A 23,274-nucleotide genomic window follows, 5' to 3' on the forward strand; every position below is an offset into this window, starting at 1 on the left:
ATGACTCGAGCATTGGGGGGAAATGGTCAGGGTGAGGGGAGGGAAGGGAGGGATCGAGGAGGGGGAAGAGAGTCGAGAGCGGAGCTGAAGGCTGAAGGTCAAAGAGAAAGGTTTTGAGACTGGCCTTGAAGGAGGAGAGGGAGGAAGCGGCGAAGGCACTGGGGGATGGAGTTCCAGAGCCTCAGGGCTGAGAGGCTGAAGGCCCGACCACCGATGGTAGGGCGGTTGGGGCGGGGGACGTGGAGCAGACCGGAGCCGGAGGAACGGAGGGTACGGGCAGGTAGGTAGGGGGATAGTAGGTCGGAGAGGTAGGAGGGAGTGAGGCCGTGAATGGCCTTGTAGGTGAGGATGAGGATCTTGAAATCAATCCTCTGGGGGATGGGGAGCCAGTGGAGGCGAGCGAGGGCGAGGGTGGGAGTGATGTGGTCGCGAAGCCTGGTGCGGGACAGTACACGAGCTGCAGAGTTCTGAATGACCTGCAGCTTGTGGAGGGAGGTGGCGGGAAGGCCGGCGAGGAGAGAGTTCCCATAGTCCAGCCTTGAGGTGACAAAGGCGTGAACCAGGGTTTCAGCAGCGTGAGGGGTGAGGTAGTGCCGTAGTCTGGCGATGTTCCGGAGGTGATGGAAGGCGGTGCCAGTTGTGGTGCGGATGTGAGGGAGAAAGGACAGCTCAGGGTCGAACAAAACGCCGAGGTTCCTGACTGGCTTTGAGAGGTGGAGAGTGCAGCCTTGGATGCTGATGGTGTCAGCGCCTGAGGTGCGGAGGCGCTGACGTGAGCCAATCAGGAGGGCCTCGGTTTTTCGCACGTTGAGCTGAAGAAAGTTGTCTCTCGTCCAGGACTCGATGTCGGACAGGCAGCTGTCAGGACATCGGTGGTCGTGGAGTTGAGAGTAGAGGAGGAAAGGTAGAGTTGGGTGTCATCCGCATACATGTGGAAGTTAACTCCATGTCTGCGGATGATGTCACCACAGGGGGAGCATATAGAGGGTGAAGAGGAGGGGACCGAGGACAGAGCCCTGAGGGACACCACATGAGACAGTACGGGGGGTGGAGGAGAAGCCATTCGTCGAGACAAAGTGAAGACGGTGAGAAAGGTACGACCTAAACCACTCAAGGACAGTGCCTTGAAGGTTGAGGTGGGAGGACAAGCGGTGGAGTAGGATAGTGTGGTCGACCGTATCGAATGCTGCCGATAGGTCGAGGAGGACGAGGAGGCAGAGGGAGCCCTGGTCACAGATGGTCAGGATATCATTGGTGACCTTGACCAGGGCAGTTTCTGTGCTATGGGCAGCACGGAAACCTGACTGAAGGGGTTCGAAAAGAGAATGGGTGGAAAGGAAAGGAAAGTGTTCATTCAACACTTTTATATTTTTGTTACAGTAATTAAACTCTAAGTTAAAAGATCCCTATAAGTCATCCTATAAGTTATAAAACACTGGTTTGTCCTCAGTTAGAGACTGTGCTCAGTTCTGGGCCCCACACTCTAGGAAGGATGTCAAGGCATTGGAGAAGGTGCAAAGGAGATTGACCAGAATGGTACCAGGAATGAGGGACCTGTTATCAGGAGGGGCGAGAGAAGCGAAGATTATTCTCCTTGGATTATAGAATATACAGTAAAGTGAATTGACTTTAGTGAATAAAATTGAGAGTTGTCTGCTTCTGTTTTCTATATAATAATAATATTTGATGTTAGCGCCTTATCACGTCTTCGAGACGTCTCAAAGCTCTTCACAGGATATAAAGTGAACTGTAAAGTGATTTGACTGTGCATTTTATGGGTGCTGAGTGCTGAGCGCTGACAATTGCAATGACAACTCCCATTGTAAACGTGTAACGGGAAAATTTACCGCTGATTGCTCTGCTCCTCCAGCAAAAATATTTATGTTCTCCCAAGGGATTATGTGTTGGATATTTACATATGCCCTCCATGCAGTCACCGGCACAGCAGCAAAATAGTTCATATCAAAAAGTAATGGCCAACTCTCCCTTGCCTGATAATCTTATAAAATGCTGGAATAAATTTATTTATATTTCTAATCCGACTGACGATGTCATAAAATTAACAAACAAATGGGAAAGTGGTGCAATGTGGCCATCAGTTTGATAGTTTGAAACACATTTCCTTCTTCATATTCTTTGTATAACACTGGTTAGTCCTCAGTTAGAGACTGTGCTCAGTTCTGGGCCCCACACTTTAGGAAGGATGTCAAGGCATTGGAGAGGGCGCAGAGGAGATTGACCAGAATGGTACCAGGAATGAGGGACTTCAGTTATCAGGAGAGGTAGAGAAGCGAAGATTATTCTCCCTGGAGCAGAGAAGGTTAAGAGGAGACAATAGAAGTTTTCAAAGTTATGGGAGGATTCGATAGGGTGAACTAGAGGAACTATTAGCACTGGCGGGTGGGTGGGTTGGGGATGTCAGGAGAATTTTTTTTTCACACAGCGAGTTGTTGGGATCTGGAATGCATTGCCTGAAAGGCCGGTGGGAATCATTCTATAACAACTTTTAAGAGAGAAGTGCATAATTATTTGGCTAGGACAAGTTTACAGGGCTATGGGGGCGGGGAGTGGGGTTCATCAGGGCTATGGGGGAGAGCGGGGGAGTGGGGTTGATCAGGCTATGGGGAGAGAGCGGGGAGTGGGGTTCATCAGGGCTATGGGGGAGAGCGGGGGAGTGGGGTTGATCAGGGCAATGGGGGGAGAACGGGGGAGTAGGGTTGATCAGGGCTATGGGGAGAGAGCGGGGGAGTGGGGTTGATCAGGGCTATGGGGAGAGAGCGGGGGAGTGGGGTTGATCAGGGCTATGGGGAGAGAGTGGGAGAGTGGGGTTGATCAGGGCTATGGGGAGAGAGTGGGGGGAGTGGGGTTGATCAGGGCTATGGGGAGAGAGTGGGAGAGTGGGGTTGATCAGGGCTATGGGGAGAGAGGGGGGGAGTGGGGTTGATCAGGGCTATGGGGAGAGAGCGGGGGAGTCGGGTTGATCAGGGCTATGGGGAGAGAGCGGGGGAGTGGGGTTGATCAGGGCTATGGGGGGAGAGCGGGGGAGTGGGGTTGATCAGGGCTATGGGGAGAGAGCGGGGGAGTGGGGTTGATCAGGGCTATGGGGAGAGAGTGGGAGAGTGGGGTTGATCAGGGCTATGGGGAGAGAGTGGGGGAGTGGGGTTGATCAGGGCTATGGGGAGAGCGCGGGGGAGTGGGGTTGATCAGGGCTATGGGGGGAGAGCGGGGGAGTGGGGTTGATTTGGAAGCTCTTTTCAAGGAGCGGCACAGACCGATGGGACAAATGGCCTCCTTTGTGCTGTATAATTCTATGATTCTATGAAGATGAAGAGATGTTCTTCTGTGTAGTTCATGAACTTTACTTTCTAATGTAGATTCAGTGCTAATTGTCCCGCCATCCAACACAGAAGGGCAATAAAAATAGGACATTGGAGACTCGTAATGAAGGTCGGATGATTTCTTCTCATTTGTCAAGCTGAGTGTTTGTGTTTGGGGACTGTCAGCAGGTGTCAAGGCTATGCTACCAAGTGAGCACTTAATGTGGAGTACTGTAGCTCAGGGGTTAGAGCTCTCGCCTCACAAGCGAGAGGACCCGGGTTCGATTTCCGGGTGGGTCAGGGCGAAACGTTGGGCAAGTTTCCTTACTCCCCCTCCATCACCCCACCCAACACACACACACACACACACACACACACGCCTGTTTACCAGCAGTCAGTAGGAACCCAGTTGTTAGTTGATTGACGGATCACTTTTCCGGGGGTAATAAACCCCTTAAAAAAAAATGGTCGCTCACTCCACAGCTGTATGTGGGGACGCTGCTGTGCGCAATTGGCTGCCGCGTTTCACCCACAAAATATACAGTCAATTTACTTTACAGTGTGTCCTGTGAAGCGCTTTGAGACGACTCGAAGACGTGATAAGGCGCTGTATCAAAGTCAAGGATTATTATTATATTATTGCTGTTATGCTCCAGGTTGACAACGGCACATAAAAAACCTGGCAACAACCGATGACACCAACGCCTAAAAACACATTACATGTCATGTGGTGGTAGATATTTACTGTATTTACACACTGTATAGCTGATCGGACCATAATTTTTGACCTCACAACAATGTGACCTGACACATTTCAGCTGTCGCTCACTGAGGAACGGGAGTGAAATCAGGAGGCGGCTTTTCACACAAAGGGTTAATGGAAATCCGTTCCTCTCTCCCTCCCCCAAACAGCCGTGAATTATGGAAGGACTCATTCACATTTTCAAGCCCGAGGAGGATCGATATTTATTAGGGTCGGGGTATTAGGGGATATAGGGCAATTGGAGTTGAGGTACAGATCAGCCATAGAATGGCGGAACCGGCTCGAGGGGCTGAATGGCCTCCGCCTGTCTCTGTGTTTCTAAGCCTGGCTTACTCTGAGAATAGTGGTGATGGTCTGATCCGATCTCAGCTGGACTGACTTGCTTCGAGCTCGGCAGGGATTCCCTGAGCAGCAACAGCAGGAAAGAGGCCTTCAGCTCAATCACTGGAACTGCTAATTAAACAGAAATCGCTGTCTGGTCTATGGGTAGAGACTGAGGCAACAGCTTTGAAAATCAGCAGTGGAATTTACAAATTAGCAGTAAAGTACAGGCAGATAGTCAAATTAGATTGTTTGCACTCAACATGCAATGCGGCAAGGAGCGGAGCTCTGAGCCTTTGATTTCTTTCGGCAGAGTTTATAAATAATAATATTCACAATAAGTTTGATATTTTGGTCAATCAAAGTCAGCCGAACTCCTCCAGAGAAGGACGTCGGGCCAACTCTTCAACAGAAAAGTTGGGCGACCTTCCACATAGGGGCAACATCTCTTTAAGACGAGAATGATATTTCTTTTAACCTAATAAGTTTCCTTACTGCGCGCACACGCGCGCCTCTGTTTACCAGCACTCAGTAGGAGCCCAGTTGTTAGTCGATTGGCGGATCGCTTTCCCGTGGCAATAATTTCTTCAAAATAATTAATAAATAATGATAATTTGGTCACTCAACCCACGGCTGTTTGTGGGGACGCTGCTGTGCCCAATTGGCCGCCGCAATTTGTTTCCCCCACAAAACACGCAGTCACTTCACTTTACAGCGTATCCCGTGAAGCACTTTGAGACGTCTCGACGACGTGATCAGGCGCTGCATCGAAATGCAAGGATCATCGTCGTCATCATTATTATTATTAAAAACTCGTGTTCGTTAAAGTTTTCGTGAGATAAGAAAAATAGAAAACCGTGACATTTCTGACAAATAACATCACTGACAAAAAAAATTAATTGTTCTTGAAAATATCAGTGTCCAGGATATGCAATAATGTCAGAAAGCACAGCAATCCTACCTCAGTATCTTGTAATCCTCCAACTTGCTATCCAATATTCCTCATGTGAGCCAACTGATTCTTTCAATCAGGTTCGTGCCTTGTAATTATTCTTTTTTACCAATGAGAAAAAATGATTCCAATGATTTGAGCCACTCGAACAGATCACGAGTATTCAAGTGGGCACTAACACGAGTTGGCATAACTAACTCGCCCTCATGAATTCCTCGTCGGATTATCAGCCAGCGCATTAGCACTTTTTGCCTGGACCCTTAACGCCAACATAAAATACAACCATCTCCTTCCTTCATACCCTGAAATTAGAGGTGCACTTCAATGCCGTCACGAGGCATTTGGTGCAGAATTGTTCCGCATTCGAACACTATTCATCCCCTTTTCAACATATTGATTGAGGGAATGGAGGGACTGGACTATGAGGAGCGACTAAGTAAATTGGCCATGTTCACGCTGTAAAAGAGATGATTTTTTAAGTTTCCTCACTCCACACACGCGCCTCTGTTTACCCAGCAGTATGTATGAACCCGGTTGTTAGTCGATTGGCGGATCGCTTTTCCGGGGGTAATAATCCCTAAAAAAATACTAATGTGGTCACTTCAATCCACGGCTGTTTGCGGGGAACGCTGCTGTGCGCAATTGGCTGCCGCGTTTTGCCCACAAAATATACAGTCAATTCACTTTACAGTGTATCCTGTGAAGCGCTTTGAGACGTCTTAAAGACGTGATGAGGCGCTGTATCAAATGCAAGGATTATTATTATTATTATTATTATTATTGCGAGGCGACATGATTGCTGTCTTTATGATTCTAAAGGGATTAGACAATATGGATCAGGACAGGCTTTTTCAGCTTGTCCAGAATAGTAACACGGCCTGTGATTAAATCTACGCAAACACTATTTCATTGAGCAACTAGTGAACCTGTGGAACAGGCTCCCCAGGGAGACGGTTGTAGCAGGAAATGTTTTCTTTTAGGAAATAACATGATGGGCTACAGTACATAGGGAGTTCGGGTCATGTGTGCAAGTGACCGCCAGCGAACTAAATGGAACTTGGTCTTTTTTTTGTCTGGTGTTTCTCGTGTTCTCGTGTGTCTCCTTTTCTCAGTCTTTTGTCTATTTCCAAACTTTTATTTTATTTTTTTTCTGCCAAATTTTTCTTTCCCGTATTCTATTTTCGTAAAATGCTGGATCAATTTTCCCATTTGTTTACTTCTTTTCGCTCTGATCTTACACCCAGGAGAAGAACTCAGACAATTCCTATGGTTGGCTATAAACCAATGCAGGACACCTTTTGTCTTTGAGATAATAATAATAATAATAATCCTCGCATTTGATACAGCGCTTTTCACGTCGGGAGGACGTCCCAAAGCGCTTCACAGAACACACTGTAAAGCGAATTGACCGTATATTTGTGGGCGAATATACTGTAAATTGAATTGACTGTGCATTTTCTGTGAAGCGCTTTGAGACGTCACGTAGAAGTGATAAGGCGTCGTATCAAATGCAAGGATTGTTATTATTAATATATCAAATGTAAGGATTATTATTGGTGTACAGAAAGTCGATGCTGAGAACTCTCTGAGAGCTCAAATGCTTGAAAGAAATGTCACCCTTTTAAGAGAACAAAGGCATCATTTTGGAAAGAAAAACTGATTCATGTTAAAAGATGAAAGGTCTTTCAAAACTGTACAGCAGATCTGGAAAAGCTACAGCGCTCAGACTAAGCCTTTCATAAACAGCTAATTATTTTCTACACATTCCCTCCTTTGCTTTCTTGCCCTCCTCAAGCTCTCTTCTGGTTCTACTATTCAAAAACTCTGTCTTCATCTCGATCGTTGATGTAGATGGTAAATAGCTGAGGCCCAAGGACTGATCCTTGTGGCACTCCACTAGTCACATCCCTCCAATCTGAAAAGGACCCGTTTATCCTACTCTTTGTTTCCTACCCGTTAACCATTCCCCAATCCACGTTAATATGCTCCCCCCAATTCCATGGGCCCTTATCTTTTGGACTAACCTTTTATGCGGCACCTTATCGAATGCCTTCTGGAAGTCCAAATAGACCACATCCACTGCTTCACCCTTATCGAGTTTACTGGAAATGTCCTCAAAACACTCTATGAGATTTGTCAAACATGACTTCCCTTTAGTAAACCCACGTTGACTTGGCCTAATTACATTGTGCCCTAAATACCGCACTACCACATCCTTAATCAATGATTCTAAAATTTTTCCTATCACTGATGTGAGACTAATTGGCCTATAGTTCCCCATCTTTTCCTTTCCACCTTTTTTAAATAGTGGTGTGACATTTGCGATCTTCCAATCCATGGGAACTGTTCCAGAATCCAAGGAATTTTGGAAGATCAGACACAAGGCCTCCGTTATCTCATAAGCTCCTCTTTTAAAACCCTGGGATGCAAACCATCCGGACCGGGGATTTTTCACTTTTTAGTGCTAACAGTTTCCCAGCACCAATTCTCTACTAATAAAAATTTCCCTAAGTTGTTCCCTGTCCTTATCCCTTTGGTGCATCTCTATTGTTGGCAGACTGGGTGAGAAGACTTGTTGTGTCTTCTCGTGGAGTCCTGTAGCTCAGTGGTTAGAGCACTCGCTTTTCAAGTGAGAGACCTGAGTTCAATTCCAGGCAGAGGGCGAAACCTTGGGCAAGTTTCCTTACTCCACACAGAGCCTAATAATAATCCCTCCAAAACCAAAAATAATAAATTGGTCATTTTCAATCCATGACTGTTTGTGGGACATTGCTGTGCGCAATTGGCTGCCGCGTTCGCCCACAAATATACAGTCAATTCACTTTACAGTGTGTTCTGTGAAGCGCTTTGGGATGTCCTCCCGACGTGAAAAGCGCTATATCAAATGCAAGGATTATTATTATTATTATTATTAAGACAGATGCAAAGTACCCATTTAGGGACTCTGCCATGTCCTTATCCCCCGTTACAACTTCTCCCGTCTCTGACTGAAGTGGACCTTCATTTAGCCTCAATAGCCGATTCTTCTTAATGTATTTGTAAAAACTTTTACAATCTGACTTAATGTTCCGCGCTCGCTTACCCTCATACTCCTTTTTCTCCCTCTTAATGAGTTTTTTAGTTTTTTTTGCTGGTTTCTAAAACTCTCCCAATCTTCAGATTTGCTGCTTTTCTTGGCAGTTTTTTATAAGCAACAAATTGTTGCTCTTCTCTTACTTGACCCACTGTCTCTCCTAACAGTTATTTGTGGTGTGTCTCAGGGCTCTATCCTAAGTCTTCTCTTTTTCGTTAGGGTCCCCACTCGCCGCTAGGTGAACAGAAGTACGTGGAGTAAGGAAACTTGTCCAACGCTTTGCCCTTCCTGTATTGGATTATCTCCATGCTCCCTTGGTTACATGATCTGCAGCATGGAGTCCGTATGGGCCATTGACACCCAACTGGGTGTCCTTCACCTCACCAATCTCGCCCCAGTCGTTCTCTCCCGTTCAGTTAGCCAGTACACATCCTCGATCTTTTGTTTGACACTCGGCGTTCTTTGAAATAATAAAATTCTCCAACTGCCTCTGCCCCTCCCTGACTGTTTGTTGTTGGAACCTCCACTCCACCTTTGTCACCTTTCACTGTGATTTCTTGATTTCAGAAAATCTGGGGTAAAGGGGAAGAGTTTTATTATAATAATAATACTCCTCGCGTTTGGCACGGCGCCTTATCTCGTCTTCGAGACGTCTCAAAGCGCTTCACAGGATACACTGTAAAGTGTGGTGACTGGGTGTTTTGTGGGCAAAACGCGGCAGCCAATTGCGCACAACAGCGTCCCCCACAAACAGTACAAGGAGTGAATGAGGCTTAACTTCAGATGATTATTACGAATGGGTGATGTCCAGTTCCAAACACCACAGAAAGAATGCGATCAGCAGGAGATCAATGTATATGAAAATTTTTTTTTAAATGCACCAGGAGGTTTAAGATTGATACCCAAAATGAATTCATAAATTGTTTCTTTTCAATTTCTCCATATGCCAATCCTCAACTAAATAGCCTCCTTCCGTGCGGTAATTTATGTGGTTCTATGATAACTCTTTTTCATCCACGTTTATCTTTCAAACTCGTAGAATGCTAAATTAAAGGAAAAACTGGGTGAAATAGTGAAACAGCGCAACGACTGACTTGTTTTGGTTTGAGCGTACATCTTATGCTAATGCAGCTTATCCATTTTGTCTCAACATGTTTGCAGTCTGTCTCAATCTTTACAATCGTAAATCCCACTCCTGACATTTGCTTGAAGTTGACAGCCCTCGTGAATCACAAAAGCTGCTTTAAACGACTGTGCTGATATTTACAAGCAATTATTGTTTGGTGATAAATTCGCACTGACTTATCGTAATGTTTTAATGACCAAAGGAGAGGCAGATTTAGAATATAAATATGTATATAAATAATCCTGGCATTTGATGCAGCGCCTGATCACGTCTTCGTGACGTCTCAAAGCGTTTCACAGGATACACTGTAAAGTGAATTAACTGTATATTTTGTGGATGAAACGCGGCAGCCAATTGCGCACAGCAGCGTCCCCACAAACAGCTGTGGGTTGAGTGACCTTATTGTTATTATTATCTTTTTGAAGGAATTATTACCCCCACCAATCGACTAACAACCGGGTTCCTACTGACTGCTGATAAACAGAGGCGCGCGCGCGTGTGTGTGTGTGTGTGTGTGGGTGTGTGTGTGTGTGTGTGTGGAGTAAGGAAACTTCCCCAACGTTATCCTGAACTGACCCGCCCGGGAATCGAACCCATGTCCTCTCGCTTGCGAGGCGAGGGCTCTAAACCTTGAGCTACAGGACACCGCAAGCCACCGCAAGGCACAGCGCCTTGGGACGTTCTCCCGACGTGAAAGGCGCTCTATAAATGGAATCTTGTTGTTGTTGTTGTTGTAAACGCTTGCTCAGCTGGAGTACTGCGTCCAGTTCTGGGCACCGTACCTCAGGAAGGACACTAAGGCACTGGAAAGGGCGCAGAGGAGATTCACAAGAATGATACCAGGAATGGGGAACCTTAGCTATGAGGACAGTGGAGAAGTTAGGGCTTTTCCCATTAGAGCAGAGAAGGTTACGCGGGGACCTGATGGAGGTCTTCAAGATCATGAAAGGTTTCGACAGGCGAGATAGGGAAAGCTGTTTCCGCTGGTAGGTGTGTCTGTGACCCGTGGTCACAGTCTGAAGATATCTACCAAAAGAAGCAGAGGGGAGGTTAGAAGAAATGTTTTCACTCAGCGAGTTGTTGGAATTTGGAATGATCCGCCCGAAAGGGCAGTGAAGTCCGATTCGATAACAGCTTTTAAGGGAGAACTGGATAAGTATCGGGGAAGACGGGTTTGTGGGGTTATAGGGAGAAAGCTGGTGATTGGGGTTAGTGAAAGTGACGCTCTGTCAAGGAACCGCACAGACTCGATGGGCCGAATGGCCGCCTTCTGTGCCGTAACATTGTATGAATCTATGAATCTATGAAAATGGCATGTATTAGGCACATATAATCTTCTGACCCGTGCGATAACAATAAAGTGTTTACGATCACTGACAAAGACGTTACACCATCAGTGTATGGGATGAGCTGCCGATTTGTCACCAAGTTGCACGCAATTTTTCAAATGATAGGTAAGATATGGCGGTTTGATCTCAGTACATAAAATGTTCACTTGTCTCTTAGTCCGGTCACTAAAGCGAATTCTCTACGCCCGGCAATTGGACAAGAACATTGTTTTATTTTAATTCCTCAGAAAGTGTTTATCCAGGTCCCCAACAGCTTCCACCTCGTAGTGTTTTCTTTTAATCCTTCCTTTGTTATCCACCTCAGTTACTCCTCTGAGATAGTTGTGACTGTAGTTCTCTCTCTCTCTCTCTCTCTCTCTCTCAAGGTCATTGCTACTCTGAACTTCCATCTCTGGTTCCTCCCAAACCTCAAACGCAGAATCTTTCCCACTAAAGTTGAGGTAAAACTCATAGCACAGTCTCCTCTTCCAACTGGTTCTGACTGAGGGCCCTTGAAGAGAGTGGAACTCCTTACGCCTCTCAGTCTTCCTCTCCCCATACAATCTGCAGCCTTTTAAAACTCATGCTTCACATCGCAGAATCCTTTCTTCTTTACTCATGTTGCCTCTCTGCTATGCTATTTCCCCCCCGCCCCCCCCCAGCTGGCCAATTTGAAGCACGGGGCCCTTTACTTTGGTTCTTCAAGCCCCATCTCAGGATCCTACTCTTTGACCGTGCTTTCGATCACCCCGCTTCCCCCCCCAGATCCTCCACCCTCCCCGATCCCGACGCCCAGCTCGGGTCCGAAACACTAACGGTGATGTTGTTGTTGTTGAGGAGAAACCTTTCACTTAACTCTGGGCACTGGTGAGAACTAGGATTGACGTCACAGTAGGTAACGTGTTTTGCAGCCTCCCACGGTATTGTGGAATGTTGGTAAAAATGGCCCCGTTGTTAAATTGCGAAACAGTTGAGGGGGGGTGTGGGGGGGACGTATGTTTCTTTTGTGATTTATCTGAAGAATCAGAAGAGCTCACAACGTCCACTTATCCTTCCTGTGGATCTGACACTTGCAGCAGGTGTTGGAGATCAGTGGTGACTTTGAATGGCAGGTTTCACACAAGTTCCTGTCCTTAGCAATTCCACAGCAAAATAATTATATGTGCCAAACGCCATATCCCACCCACCCCCCCATCACCCCACCCCCACACTCTCCCCCTCCCCAAAATCACCTAAGGCCACTAATCCTACTTTAATTCACAAAAGAACACTGTTTCCCACCAAATATACAGTCCACAATATATTTTGCCCACAAAATATATTACACACTACACTACACTTTAGTGTATTCTGTGAAGCGCTTTGAGACGTCAAGGATTATTATCATTATTATTATTGTCGAGTTCCCACCTGTCATCTTGGCAGGTTGTCACGGCAAAGCTAAAATCTCAGGCTTGTATTTTGTACTGAGTAATTTTATTATGTGCAGGATTGGGGTGGTGGTGGGGGGGGGGTAGGAGGTGGGAGGGGGGGACAGGGGAATAACGTGCTCCTGCCAACAACAATAAATTATATTTGTATAGAGTCGTTCACGTCAGGAGGACATCCCAAGGCGCTAGTCTATCTTAATTGCAAGCTTAATATGCAAGGCATGAGAATATGGCCGCTCAGCCTGAAACGTTTGTCAAGACAGTGACTGCAAAACATACCAAATTCCACTAAAATACAGCAGCATCGAAACTACGTCACCAATAGCAAAAGTTATTTCTGAACTGAACCGGTCCCGTCTGTCTCCGTGCTGTGGTTGAAACAATTTTTGTGACATTTTCTTAAATACCTCAGGATATTGCAGACAGAAAGGCAGATCTAATTCCCCCCCACCCTCCACCCCCCCCCTCCATTAATAGAATACTAGTTTCAGTAGGCCATTGCACACAGAGATCCTATTTCTCAAGAGATAAAATTCACACACAGATAATTATCCTGTCTGTTGTGCTTCCGAGAGTTAATGAAACTGCCTAAATAGCAGCTGCTTTGCCTCTGTCTCATTCCGGCCATTACGTGCTATGGATCTCTCCCTCGATCCCTCCGCCTTGCCCCCTTCCTCCCTCCGTACTTTCAAATCTTGCCCAAAGACATTCCTTTTTGAACGTTCCAAATCCCATCGTCTCCAGACGTAGAACGTCCCACAAACCACTCGTATCTGAATGGAGATTCTGAAATAAACCGCCACGTGAGACTGAACGATATATATATATATAGATACAGTATTTTATTGGGTCTAGTTCTTTTTGTGAAAGAGTTTCGCCCACAAAATACAGTTATTACACTTTACAGTATATGCTGTGAAGCGCTTTGAGATGTCTTGAAGACGTTATGGGACGCTATATCAAATGCAAGGATTAAATACTTTTTAAAACATTGACATTGAAAATAAAAAAGGCAAGTGGTGTGCAGCCAAGCAGAAATATAATATAAAACCTATGGGTTTTTTGGAATCAGACTGGATATCTTGAGCAGTTTCTGGAAACAGACTGAGAACAGTGTGCAATGGACCAGAGAGATGTGTAAAACTTGGGACCTCCAGAGAGACTGAACAGCTGAGTGCTACAGCAATCTGGAGCCCTAGAGCTCAGTGGTTAGAGCACTCGCCTCGCAAGCGAAGAGGAACCTGGGTCCGATTCCCGGCCGGGCAGGGAAAACCATTGGATAAGTTTCCTTACTCCACACACGCGCCTCTGTTTACCAGCACTCAGTAACAACCCGGTTGTCAGTCGATTGGCGGATCGCTTTTCCGAGGGATAATAATCGCTTCAAATAAAAATAATAATAATTTGGACACTCGACCCACGGCGGTTTGTGGGGACGCTGCTGTCCGTTTCGCCGACAAAACACAGTTGCTTGAATTTACAGTGTATCCTGTGAAGCGCTTTGAGACGTCTCGAGTTATTTCTTTCTTTTATTATTATCTGATCTGATCGTATTTTCACTTGCAGCACTGAAACGCAGCTACACCTGCAGCGTGTGCAATGTGATCCTGAATTCCATAGAACAGTTTCATGCCCATCTACAGGGATCCAAACATCAAACCAAGTAAGTGACTGACCCTGTAAAACGCGCAGTGTGGCACCTCCCAGGAACACGCATCGCGTCACCGAGGCTTCTCGTCGCTGTGAGGAGCTGTTCATTTTCATCCTTTCATACAAACAGAGAATTGTACAGCACAGGAGGAGGCCATTCAGCCCATCGTGTCTGTGCCGCTCTTTAAAAAGAGCTTCCAAACAACCCCACTCCCTCCCCCGCTCTCCCCATAGCCCTGATCAACCCCACTCCCCCGCTCTCTCCCCATAGCCCTGATCAACCCCACTCCCCCGCTCTCTCCCCATAGCCCTGATCAACCCCACTCCCCCGCTCTCTCCCCATAGCCCTGATCAACCCCACTCCCCCCGCTCTCCCCGTAGCCCTGATCAACCCCTCTCCCCCACCGCTCTCTCCCCATAGCCCTGATCAACCCCACACCCCCCGCTCTCTCCCCATAGCCCTGATCAACCCCTCCCCCGCTCTCTCCCCATAGCCCTGATCAACCCCACTCCCCCACTCTCTCCCCATAGCCCTGATCAATCCCACTCCCCCGCTCTCTCCCCATAGCCCTGATCAACCCCACTCCCCTGCGCTCTCCCCATAGCTCTGCAAACTTGTACTCCCCAAATAATTATCTACTTCTCTCTTAAAAGTTGTTATGGAATCGGTTCCCACCGGCCTTTCAGACAATGCATTCCAGATCCCAACAACTTGCTGCGTGAAAACATTTCTCCTCGCCTCCCCTCTGTTTCTTTTAACAACTATTTTAAATCGGTGTCCTCGGGTTATCTGCTTTTCATCTGGTTTCCTATAATAAGTGTAGATTCAGCGCTGTAAGACTCCTTATTAGCGCCTTGGGACATCCCCCTGATGTTTCATCACTTAAAGCCACGGGCCCCAGAATCACAGAATCAACATTAACTTGCATTTAAATAGCGCCCTTCATGCAGGTTAGTGTCCCATTGCTCATCTCTGATCTTGTTCTCATGTAAATAGATTGTGAATTATTTATTATGTTTTTTTGGGGGGTCGGACATGTGTTTGACGAGTACGGAAACCCATCACCGTCACATGGAAATCCCAGAGATAGACTGTAGGAAAGGAATAATAATAATAATAATAATAATCCTGGCATTTGATACAGCGCCTTATCACATCTTCGAGACGTCTCAAAGCGCTTCACAGGATACTGTAAAGTGAATTGACTGCGTATTTTGAGGGCAAACTCGGCAGCGCAATTGTACACAGCAAAGAGTGGATTGAAGTGATCAAATTTTTTATTTTTTTTTGGAATGGTTTATAACCCCCAGAGAAGTGATCCGCTAATTGACTAACAACCGGGTTCCTACTGACTGCTGGTAAACAGTGTGTGTGTGTGTGTGTGTGGAGTAAGGAAACTTGCCCAACGTTTTACCCTGACCTGACCCGCCCAGGAATCGAACCCAGATCCTCTCGCTTGCGAGGCGAGTTCTCTAACCACTCTTTCCCTGGAGGGACGCTTCCTGCTTACCTAATTTCGGAAAGTATTAGGCGCACTGTTGGGGACCTCAGAGTATGATTTGGGGTAACTGCTGGAGTCTAACCAGCTACAACTCCTTTACTTGGCCATTGATGTCGCTGTCTGGCCAAGCTTTCCCGCTGCTTGTCCAGCTGGGACCACCCTCCCCGTTAGGGCTTTGGCTACAGGGTTAACAGGAGCTGAGCAGGAGGATTCCCTGCCCCTAGTGACTGAACCATGTTAAACATCTAGTCTAGTTTGAAGACCATACTACACATTAGCTGACTAGAGTTGTACAACAGTTTCTCGCTGTGAAAGTGACACTAATAGTTCCCAAGCACCCAAATGGAACTCGAGACCCAGAATCAATCTCCTCTTATTTAATTCACGTTTAGGGTTTATTTACCAGCACTCTCAATCCTCCCAAATTAATCTTCTGCGGCGAAACACCAGCACGGTGAGCTGGATCAATTTTCACAGGAGCGCTGTCTGCATTAATGGAATCGCTTTAGACATTTATTAAAAATAAGAAAAAAGCAATCACACCTCGCATAAACGGTTACACAAGAACCAAATAGAAAGAACAGTTCATTGCTGTTCAGGGAACATAGGTTCTTTGGGTTTTCTATTGTTTCAAGCGCTTCTTCCAAAGGAAGAAAATTGCTCTCTGTCGCTATAAATTTGTCTCAAAGGGGGTTACTCATCCAATCTACATATGTTTCTTGTATCAGATGGTTTTATTTTTATACCATTGTTCCTTATTTTAAGACCACTGTTCCTGATAGATTGCACGAGGGAAAACCCATCACCGTAAACGTTTTACAATAATTATATTCTCCTTCATTCCTCCTTCGTCAGGCACCCAAAATCTGAATTGTTCCGTTTCATTTACTTAAGCGTGGGGTTGCGGCAAGATAAGTCAGGGAATCATAAAGTTATACGGCACAGAAGGAGGCCATTCGGCCCATCGTGTCTGTGCTGACTCTTTGAAAAGAGCTATTCAAATCAATCCCACTCCCCCGCTCTCTCCCATAGCCCTGCAAACTTGTCCTCCCCAAATGTTTATTTTAATAGACATTATTGGACAATATTAAGATAACTCGATGAAGTTATTATATGTGGATTAGTTTTCCTAGCTGTTTCAAAAAATCAAGAGAGTGGGATTGACGATATAATCCAATTATTACCTCCGTGGTTGTAAAATTACGAAAGCTAATTATACAGTCTATCACGCAGCCACCCTGTGCAATATTTCAGCTCATTATCTGCATGGCTTTTTTTAAATGCTTTTTTCCTCTTCAGACTGCTAATGTAAAGCTAATATAACTGCATTCATCTTCCCATAAGAATTCATTTAATCACTTTTCTTTAATTGCACAACTGATAACAGAAACGTCTTTTCCATCCCAGTCCTTGTGCGAGGCGTGTATTACAGAACTGACATGAATTTCTGTGATAGCTTGGAATCCATAATCAGTAGCTCATTATGTCTGATTTGCAGACTGAAGAACACGAGTGCGAAACTCTATTGGAAAAATTAAATCGTCTTATTACATTCTAATAATTTTTATTCTGCCATTCTCATTAAGATAAAACAATTGATCTGACAGGAGTGGAAAATGCATGTAGCTTGACCTTCCGAAAGACAAATTGGCCTTCATCGTAGGGCCGTTTTCTATCGTATGAATTTACCGTAGGGGCACTGTTAATGTTACGAATGCAGAAATACATGTACGTCACATCGAAATAAAATGTTTAATTTAAAATGTGCGTAAATGATTCCAAATTCTCTGGATTATAATAATAATAAAAATCCTTGCATTTGATACAGCGCCTTGCCATGTCTTATAAACATCTCAAAGAATGTACTGTAAAGTGAATTGACTCTATATTTTGTGGGCGAAACGCGGCAGCCAATTGCGCACAGCAGTGCCCCATAAAGAGTCATGGATTGAGTGACCAAACTATTATTCTTTTTAATTTTAAAGAGATTATTACCCCCAGAAAAGTGATCCGCCAATTGACTACTTATTGCTGGTAAACAGAGGCGTGTAGAGTAAGGAAACTGCCCAACATTTTGCCCTGCCGGGAATCAAACCCAGGTCCTCTCATTTACAAGGTAAATGCTCTAACCACTGAGCCACAGGACCGCATTCCATCTGTTAATCAGAGAACATCTCCAATGTTGTGTTTGGATAAAAATAACTGTTCTACCACCAAACACTGTCGATGGTAATGATAGTAATTATGTTATCAAGCTGCCGTTGCATTAATAAACCATAATGATGTTCTTTCTTCCAAAACAATATACACCAATTTAGTGTAAATTCCTCTGGTTTCAGAACACGAACCTCCCAAAAGTCCTACCACTCCCCCCCACTACACAAAAGAAGGTCACTTAACAAGCCCTTTCTCTGTTAGGGTGCTCTTTAATTACCCAACTGTATGCCACCTCAAATTCAATTTCAAGGAGTGATGGGGAATTAACAGATTGGGGTGAGGAAAATAATAACACTAATCCTTGCATTTCATACAGCGCCTTATCACATCTTCGAGACGTCTCAAAGCGCTTCACAGAATATATTGTAAAGTGAATTGACTATGTATTTTGTGGGCGAAACGCGGCAGCCAATTGCACATGGGCAGCGTCCCCCACGAACAGTCGTGGATTGAGTGACCAATTTATTATTATTATTTTTGAAGGATTTATTACCCCCGGAAAAGCTATCCGCTAATCGACTAACATCCGGGTTCCTACTTCCTGCGAGGTAAACAGGCGTGTCTGTGGAGTAAGGAAACTTGTCCAGTCTCTCCCTACCCGGGAATCGAACCTAGATCTCTCGCTTGCGAGGCAAGTACTCTAACCACTGTGCTATAGGACTCTTTTAAGAAATCATTTTGTGTGTACTCTTTCTTCACCACGGCCTCAGGAGTGTGTTTTCAGGGGATATAAATCACGTAAAATAACAACTGCACAAGAGGGTTACAAACTGAACTGACAGATCCTGAGAGTAATTACAAAACAGTCGCCTTATTAAGGATTCAAAAGGTTATAGTGAGAATAATCCATATTAGTGAAGGAGTTACAAGCAGTGATCTAACCACAGGGCGTAAGTCACATTGCAAACTGTGAGAATGAATTTCGAGAATGTTTTTGGTTTGAGTCTCTTCATGTAGTGCCAGTAATGACCGTTGATGATCTATAATAGTATTAAGGCCGGAGACAATCATGACAATAATTATTGCAATGTTCTTCTGAGAATAAAATGCAATTGATATCTTCGAGCTGACGCGGCTTTAATGACCAAACAGTAACCCCCAACCGCACTGATGTGACACGGCTACTTCCCAACCCAGCAATCATACTCATCAGTCCAAGTAAGGCTGTGAATTAGTGTGGAAATAATAGCAGATTTGGAGCCAATTAATCATGTATTGAGAGAATGCAAGCGCTTATTTCACTTTCAAAACCTTCAGCTGTTTCTTCAATGACTCCAATTGGAATAGTCACTGCCTGAAGTAATCCTTCACACAGTGACCAGCGGGATCAATCCTGGGTTGCTGAAAAATGACCTCTGGGAAGAGGTATCAGAGGCTGACTGGTGCCTTCTGAAACATACTATCATCTCAACATGAGCAAAGATACAGTATTTGTCAAAAACCTTCGGCAAGTTTCCTTACTCCACGGGCCTTTGTTTATTTTTACCCACAGCGTTGTTCCGGTCTGGAATGTACTGCCTGAAAGGGCGGGTGGAAGCAGATTTGATAATAGCTTTCAAAAGGCGATTGGATAGGGACTTGAAAAGGAAAAAAATGTGCTGGGCTGTTGGGTAATAATAATAATCCTTGCATTTGATACAGCGCCTTATTCACATCTTTGAGACGTCTCAAAGCGCTTCACAGTGAATTGACTGTATATTTTGTGGGCAAATCGCGGCAGCCAATTGCGCACAGCAGCGTCCCACAAACAGCCGTGGATTGAGTGACCAAATTATTCTTATTTATTTTGAAGGCATCGGAAGGGGTAAGAGAAGGGGAATGGGACAAGTTGGGAAGATCTTTCAAAGAGTTGCCACAGGCACGATGGGCCGAATGGCCTCTTTTGGTGCTATAAGATTCAATGATTCTATATGGTACGAGCTATTGTTTTCCCTGCTTGCCTTGATGCTGAATTGTGCAATATGACGAATTAACGGTTTCATATGTGGCCCCACATCCCATCCAACATGATGGGCACATGTGCGTGTGCTAACATAGATGTGGAGGAAGATAAACTGTACATATTGTGGAGTCCTGTAGCTCAGTGGTTAGAGCACTCGCTTTGCAAGTGAGAGACCTGAGTTCAATTCCAGGCAGAGGGCGAAACCTTGGGCAAGTTTCCTTACTCCACACAGAGCCTAATAATAATCCCTCCAAAACCACAAACAATAATAAATTGGTCATGCAAGGATTATTATTATTATTATTATTATTATTATTATTATTATTATTATTATTATTATATATTCACTGCTATTGTGTTGGGCTGTTTTGAAGAACGAGCAAATTATGAGCTACATTTATTAATTTTTACTCATTAAACCAATCATGGAAGTATTGTTTAGTTATATTCTGGTAATTTCAATCTCCAGTCTCATAACTATTTACAGGCTATCTAACAACAAGGTAAATTACATTTATACTTCTCTTAAGATCTATCATTAAGTTCAAAGCGAGATTGGATGGAAATTTATGATTTGAATTAAAGAACGCATTAGACCCGCTCAATCGTTACATTAAAAAAAACACATCTAAAAGAGCATCAAAGCCGGGATTGGAAAATGCAGCGCTGTTTGGACGAGTTGGATCCAGGCCAGTTTATCAATGATTCTGTTAGAAGTGGTGATTATGGAAAAATCTGGCAGCGCTTACTGCTCAAACCTTGAGAATTTCACCACGTTATGAAGTGGCTTTAGCATTTAAAGACGTTGAGATATTGTAGTTTCTGGTCCCAGGGTGGCCCTGTGCTAAGATCGACTTACCTCAATCATGTGAGTCTTAGGGGTTGTATCTCCGTACCTATATCATAAGCCTTTAGTAGCGTTGCTAAATGGCGGTCTGACAAATAAAGGAGGCCATGATCCTTTTTTTTTCCCCGTTGGTGATCTGTCCAGGAACACTGGGCAGACACGTCACTCCCTGGCCTCACAGGGAGGAGGGCCAAAATATTTGACTGCTACCATTAACAACAACTTGCATTTATACAGTGCCCCTCACGTGGAGCGCTTCACAGTAGCAGTCTGACCCCGAGATGGGGGAGAGGGAGGGGGCAGGTGACCTTGAGCACGATCCAAAAGGAAGGTCTTCATGCGGGATTTGAAAGTAGGGAGGGAGGGGATGAGGTAGAGGGATTGAGGGAAAGAGTTTCATCAACAATAGGCGATCCCTGAAAAAAATCTGCCCATGACAACCCCCCTCACCCCGCCCCCCCCATTCAAGACCTTTCTGATAAGGTATAAATCATTTCTCTTCATCAATCAGATATTGAGCTCTTGGAGAATACATACATTACGTCTTCATTAGTATAGAATTAAATGTTGCAGCATTTGCCGAGATTTACGTTCCATCATTGCACCTGACAAAAACAATTTGCATTGATAATAATAATCCTGGCATTTGATATAGCGCCTTATCACGTCTTCGATACGTCTCAAAGTGCTTCAACAACAACAACAGCAAGATTGCATTTATAGAGCGCCTTTCACGTCGGGAGGATGTCCCAAGGCGCTGGCCAGTTGGGTTGGGACCCGAGCAAGGCGAAATTGGGGAGGGAGGGCTTCACAGAATATACTGTAAAGTGAATTGACTATATATTCTGTGGACGAAATGTGGCAGCCAATTGCGCACAGCAGCGTCCCCACAAACAGTTGTGGATTGTAGTGACCAATTTATGTTTTCAAAACCTTGTGAACAAAACTTATTGTGTGGTAAAGCCTAATTAGCAGTTCATTTTGAAACCATTCGCGAAATTTCCGTCTGAAAATTGCTCCGCGAACCAGGATCAAAGATTTCTTCATTTATAATTTTATTAAAAAATGCAGCAATGCAAGCAAACATCAAATTAGCTGATTAGCTGATTAGCTGATAAGGAAGTAATTAATTCTTCATTAGTTAGGAAAGTTCTGTACCAGATTATTAACTTAGAAGCAAGGTCATATTTGTTCCGTCTCGGATCCCAATACAAGTGACACATTAAACACGAAGTACAGCATAAATTATCCTCATTTTAAATTGCAGTATACTGCAATTTCATAGCACTAATTTGTTAACCAGTTAACCCTGGAAGAAATGAATTGCTCATGGGACTATAAAAAAGTTTTGGGCCTTGAAAGAAGTTTTTTAAGTCAAGAAATATTAAAATTTCTCAGTTAATTGCTCTCCCAAATCACTTTTTATGTGTGCACATTGTACTCATTGACAGCAAGGATGGGTTAGAACTGTTGGAGAAACTTAGAGCAAATTGTCGAGCTATGTTTTCTTAGGTTTTATATTTTGCGAAGGGCTTTAGTGTTTCTGGAGTTCTTTTTCTTCATCCAATATGCAGTAAAACTCACATAACTCGTATCAGTCGGGACCGTACCATTTAAAAAGACTTGCGCAAAGTCCGAATTGTAGGCAAACTTATATAAGTCGTGTAAAATTCAATTTAATCAATAATCTACACTGTGCAGGTGGACTGCACCCGGTAAGTGACGGATCAAAACTATGTTTCCCGCGATTCAACGCATCTTCAACCGTTGCCGCGTTTGCACTTACCGGCCAGCGTTGGAATCGCATTCAATCGCGGGAAAATGAAGTTTTTCTGCGCGTGTCGACGGCTCAAGACTACATTTCCCGTTATTCAACGCAGCCGGTAAGTGCGGGAGTAATGGAGGGTAGGGGGAGTGGGGTTATGAGTTAGGAGGACTAAAGCAAAAAAATCTGAGTGGTTTTATAATAATTATCCTTGCATTTGATATAGTGCCTGATCACATCTTCGAGACGTCTCAAAGCGCTTCACAGAATACACTGTAAAGCAAATTGACTGCATATTTTGTGGCAGAAACTCGTCAGCAACACTGTTTTGATAGGAAACTGAATGGGACTCAGGTGGATGTACGACTTAGGCGATTATATGATTTATAAAGATAAGACTTACGCGAGTTTTGCCGTATATTTATTGGCACTTTTTTCACCTTTTTTTTACAGCCTGAAAAACCAACTGTGAGAATCTTCTCTCAAAAATAGAGAACTGTTTCCAACATCAGGAAATTCCAATTTTCTCGCATGTGATTGATACCTTATTCAATGCGAGATGGAGGAATTTTTCCAAAGGCATATCACATCTGAGATTGCCAGCCATCGTTCTTTCAAAACAGAAGCAATGGAATAACTTGTTACTCGGAGACGCCCTTCGTTGGTTATCAGCTGAATCAGTAACTGGAGAGAGCAATTTGCTGTGAGGAGCGGTGAACGTGACTCGAATTGAGTTAACTTCTGTCACTGCGAGCACACCTCATTTGAATTGATTGCACGGCACAGGTTGCGGTCCCGACGTCTGGCGTTTCAGCAAGAAACTGAAACGAATCGGAAAGTAAAGTAAAATAAGAACACCTGAAAAAAACTGCTCCAGTGATCATTCTGAAGTGCTAAAGGATGAAATTGTTCGATGAATAACAACACTGCCTTTTCGGCTCTGAAGCCCGAGTAATCTGCTCAAGGCAGATGTCCGTTGATGTCAGCAGCTGATGAGGAAACCGCGGCTTTGGACAACAGCTGCTCAGAGGCATTAACTGG

General features: G+C 44.6%; 1 protein-coding gene across 1 annotated transcript in view; it reads left to right on the plus strand.

Moving 5' to 3' along the window:
- Nucleotides 1–22,738, plus strand: part of LOC103171669 (zinc finger matrin-type protein 4-like) — a 48,278-nt gene extending 25,540 nt beyond the window's left edge. The window contains exons 6-7 of the mRNA XM_042344571.1: nt 13,877–13,973; nt 22,687–22,738. Coding sequence (XP_042200505.1) covers nt 13,877–13,973; nt 22,687–22,705 — 116 coding nt within the window. The 3' untranslated portion in view covers nt 22,706–22,738. The remainder of the gene's footprint in view (nt 1–13,876; nt 13,974–22,686) is intronic.
- Nucleotides 22,739–23,274: the final 536 nt, after the last annotated feature.

The sequence above is a fragment of the Callorhinchus milii genome, unplaced genomic scaffold (assembly GCF_018977255.1).
Source record: "Callorhinchus milii isolate IMCB2004 unplaced genomic scaffold, IMCB_Cmil_1.0 Scaffold28, whole genome shotgun sequence".
Taxonomy (NCBI): domain Eukaryota; kingdom Metazoa; phylum Chordata; class Chondrichthyes; order Chimaeriformes; family Callorhinchidae; genus Callorhinchus; species Callorhinchus milii.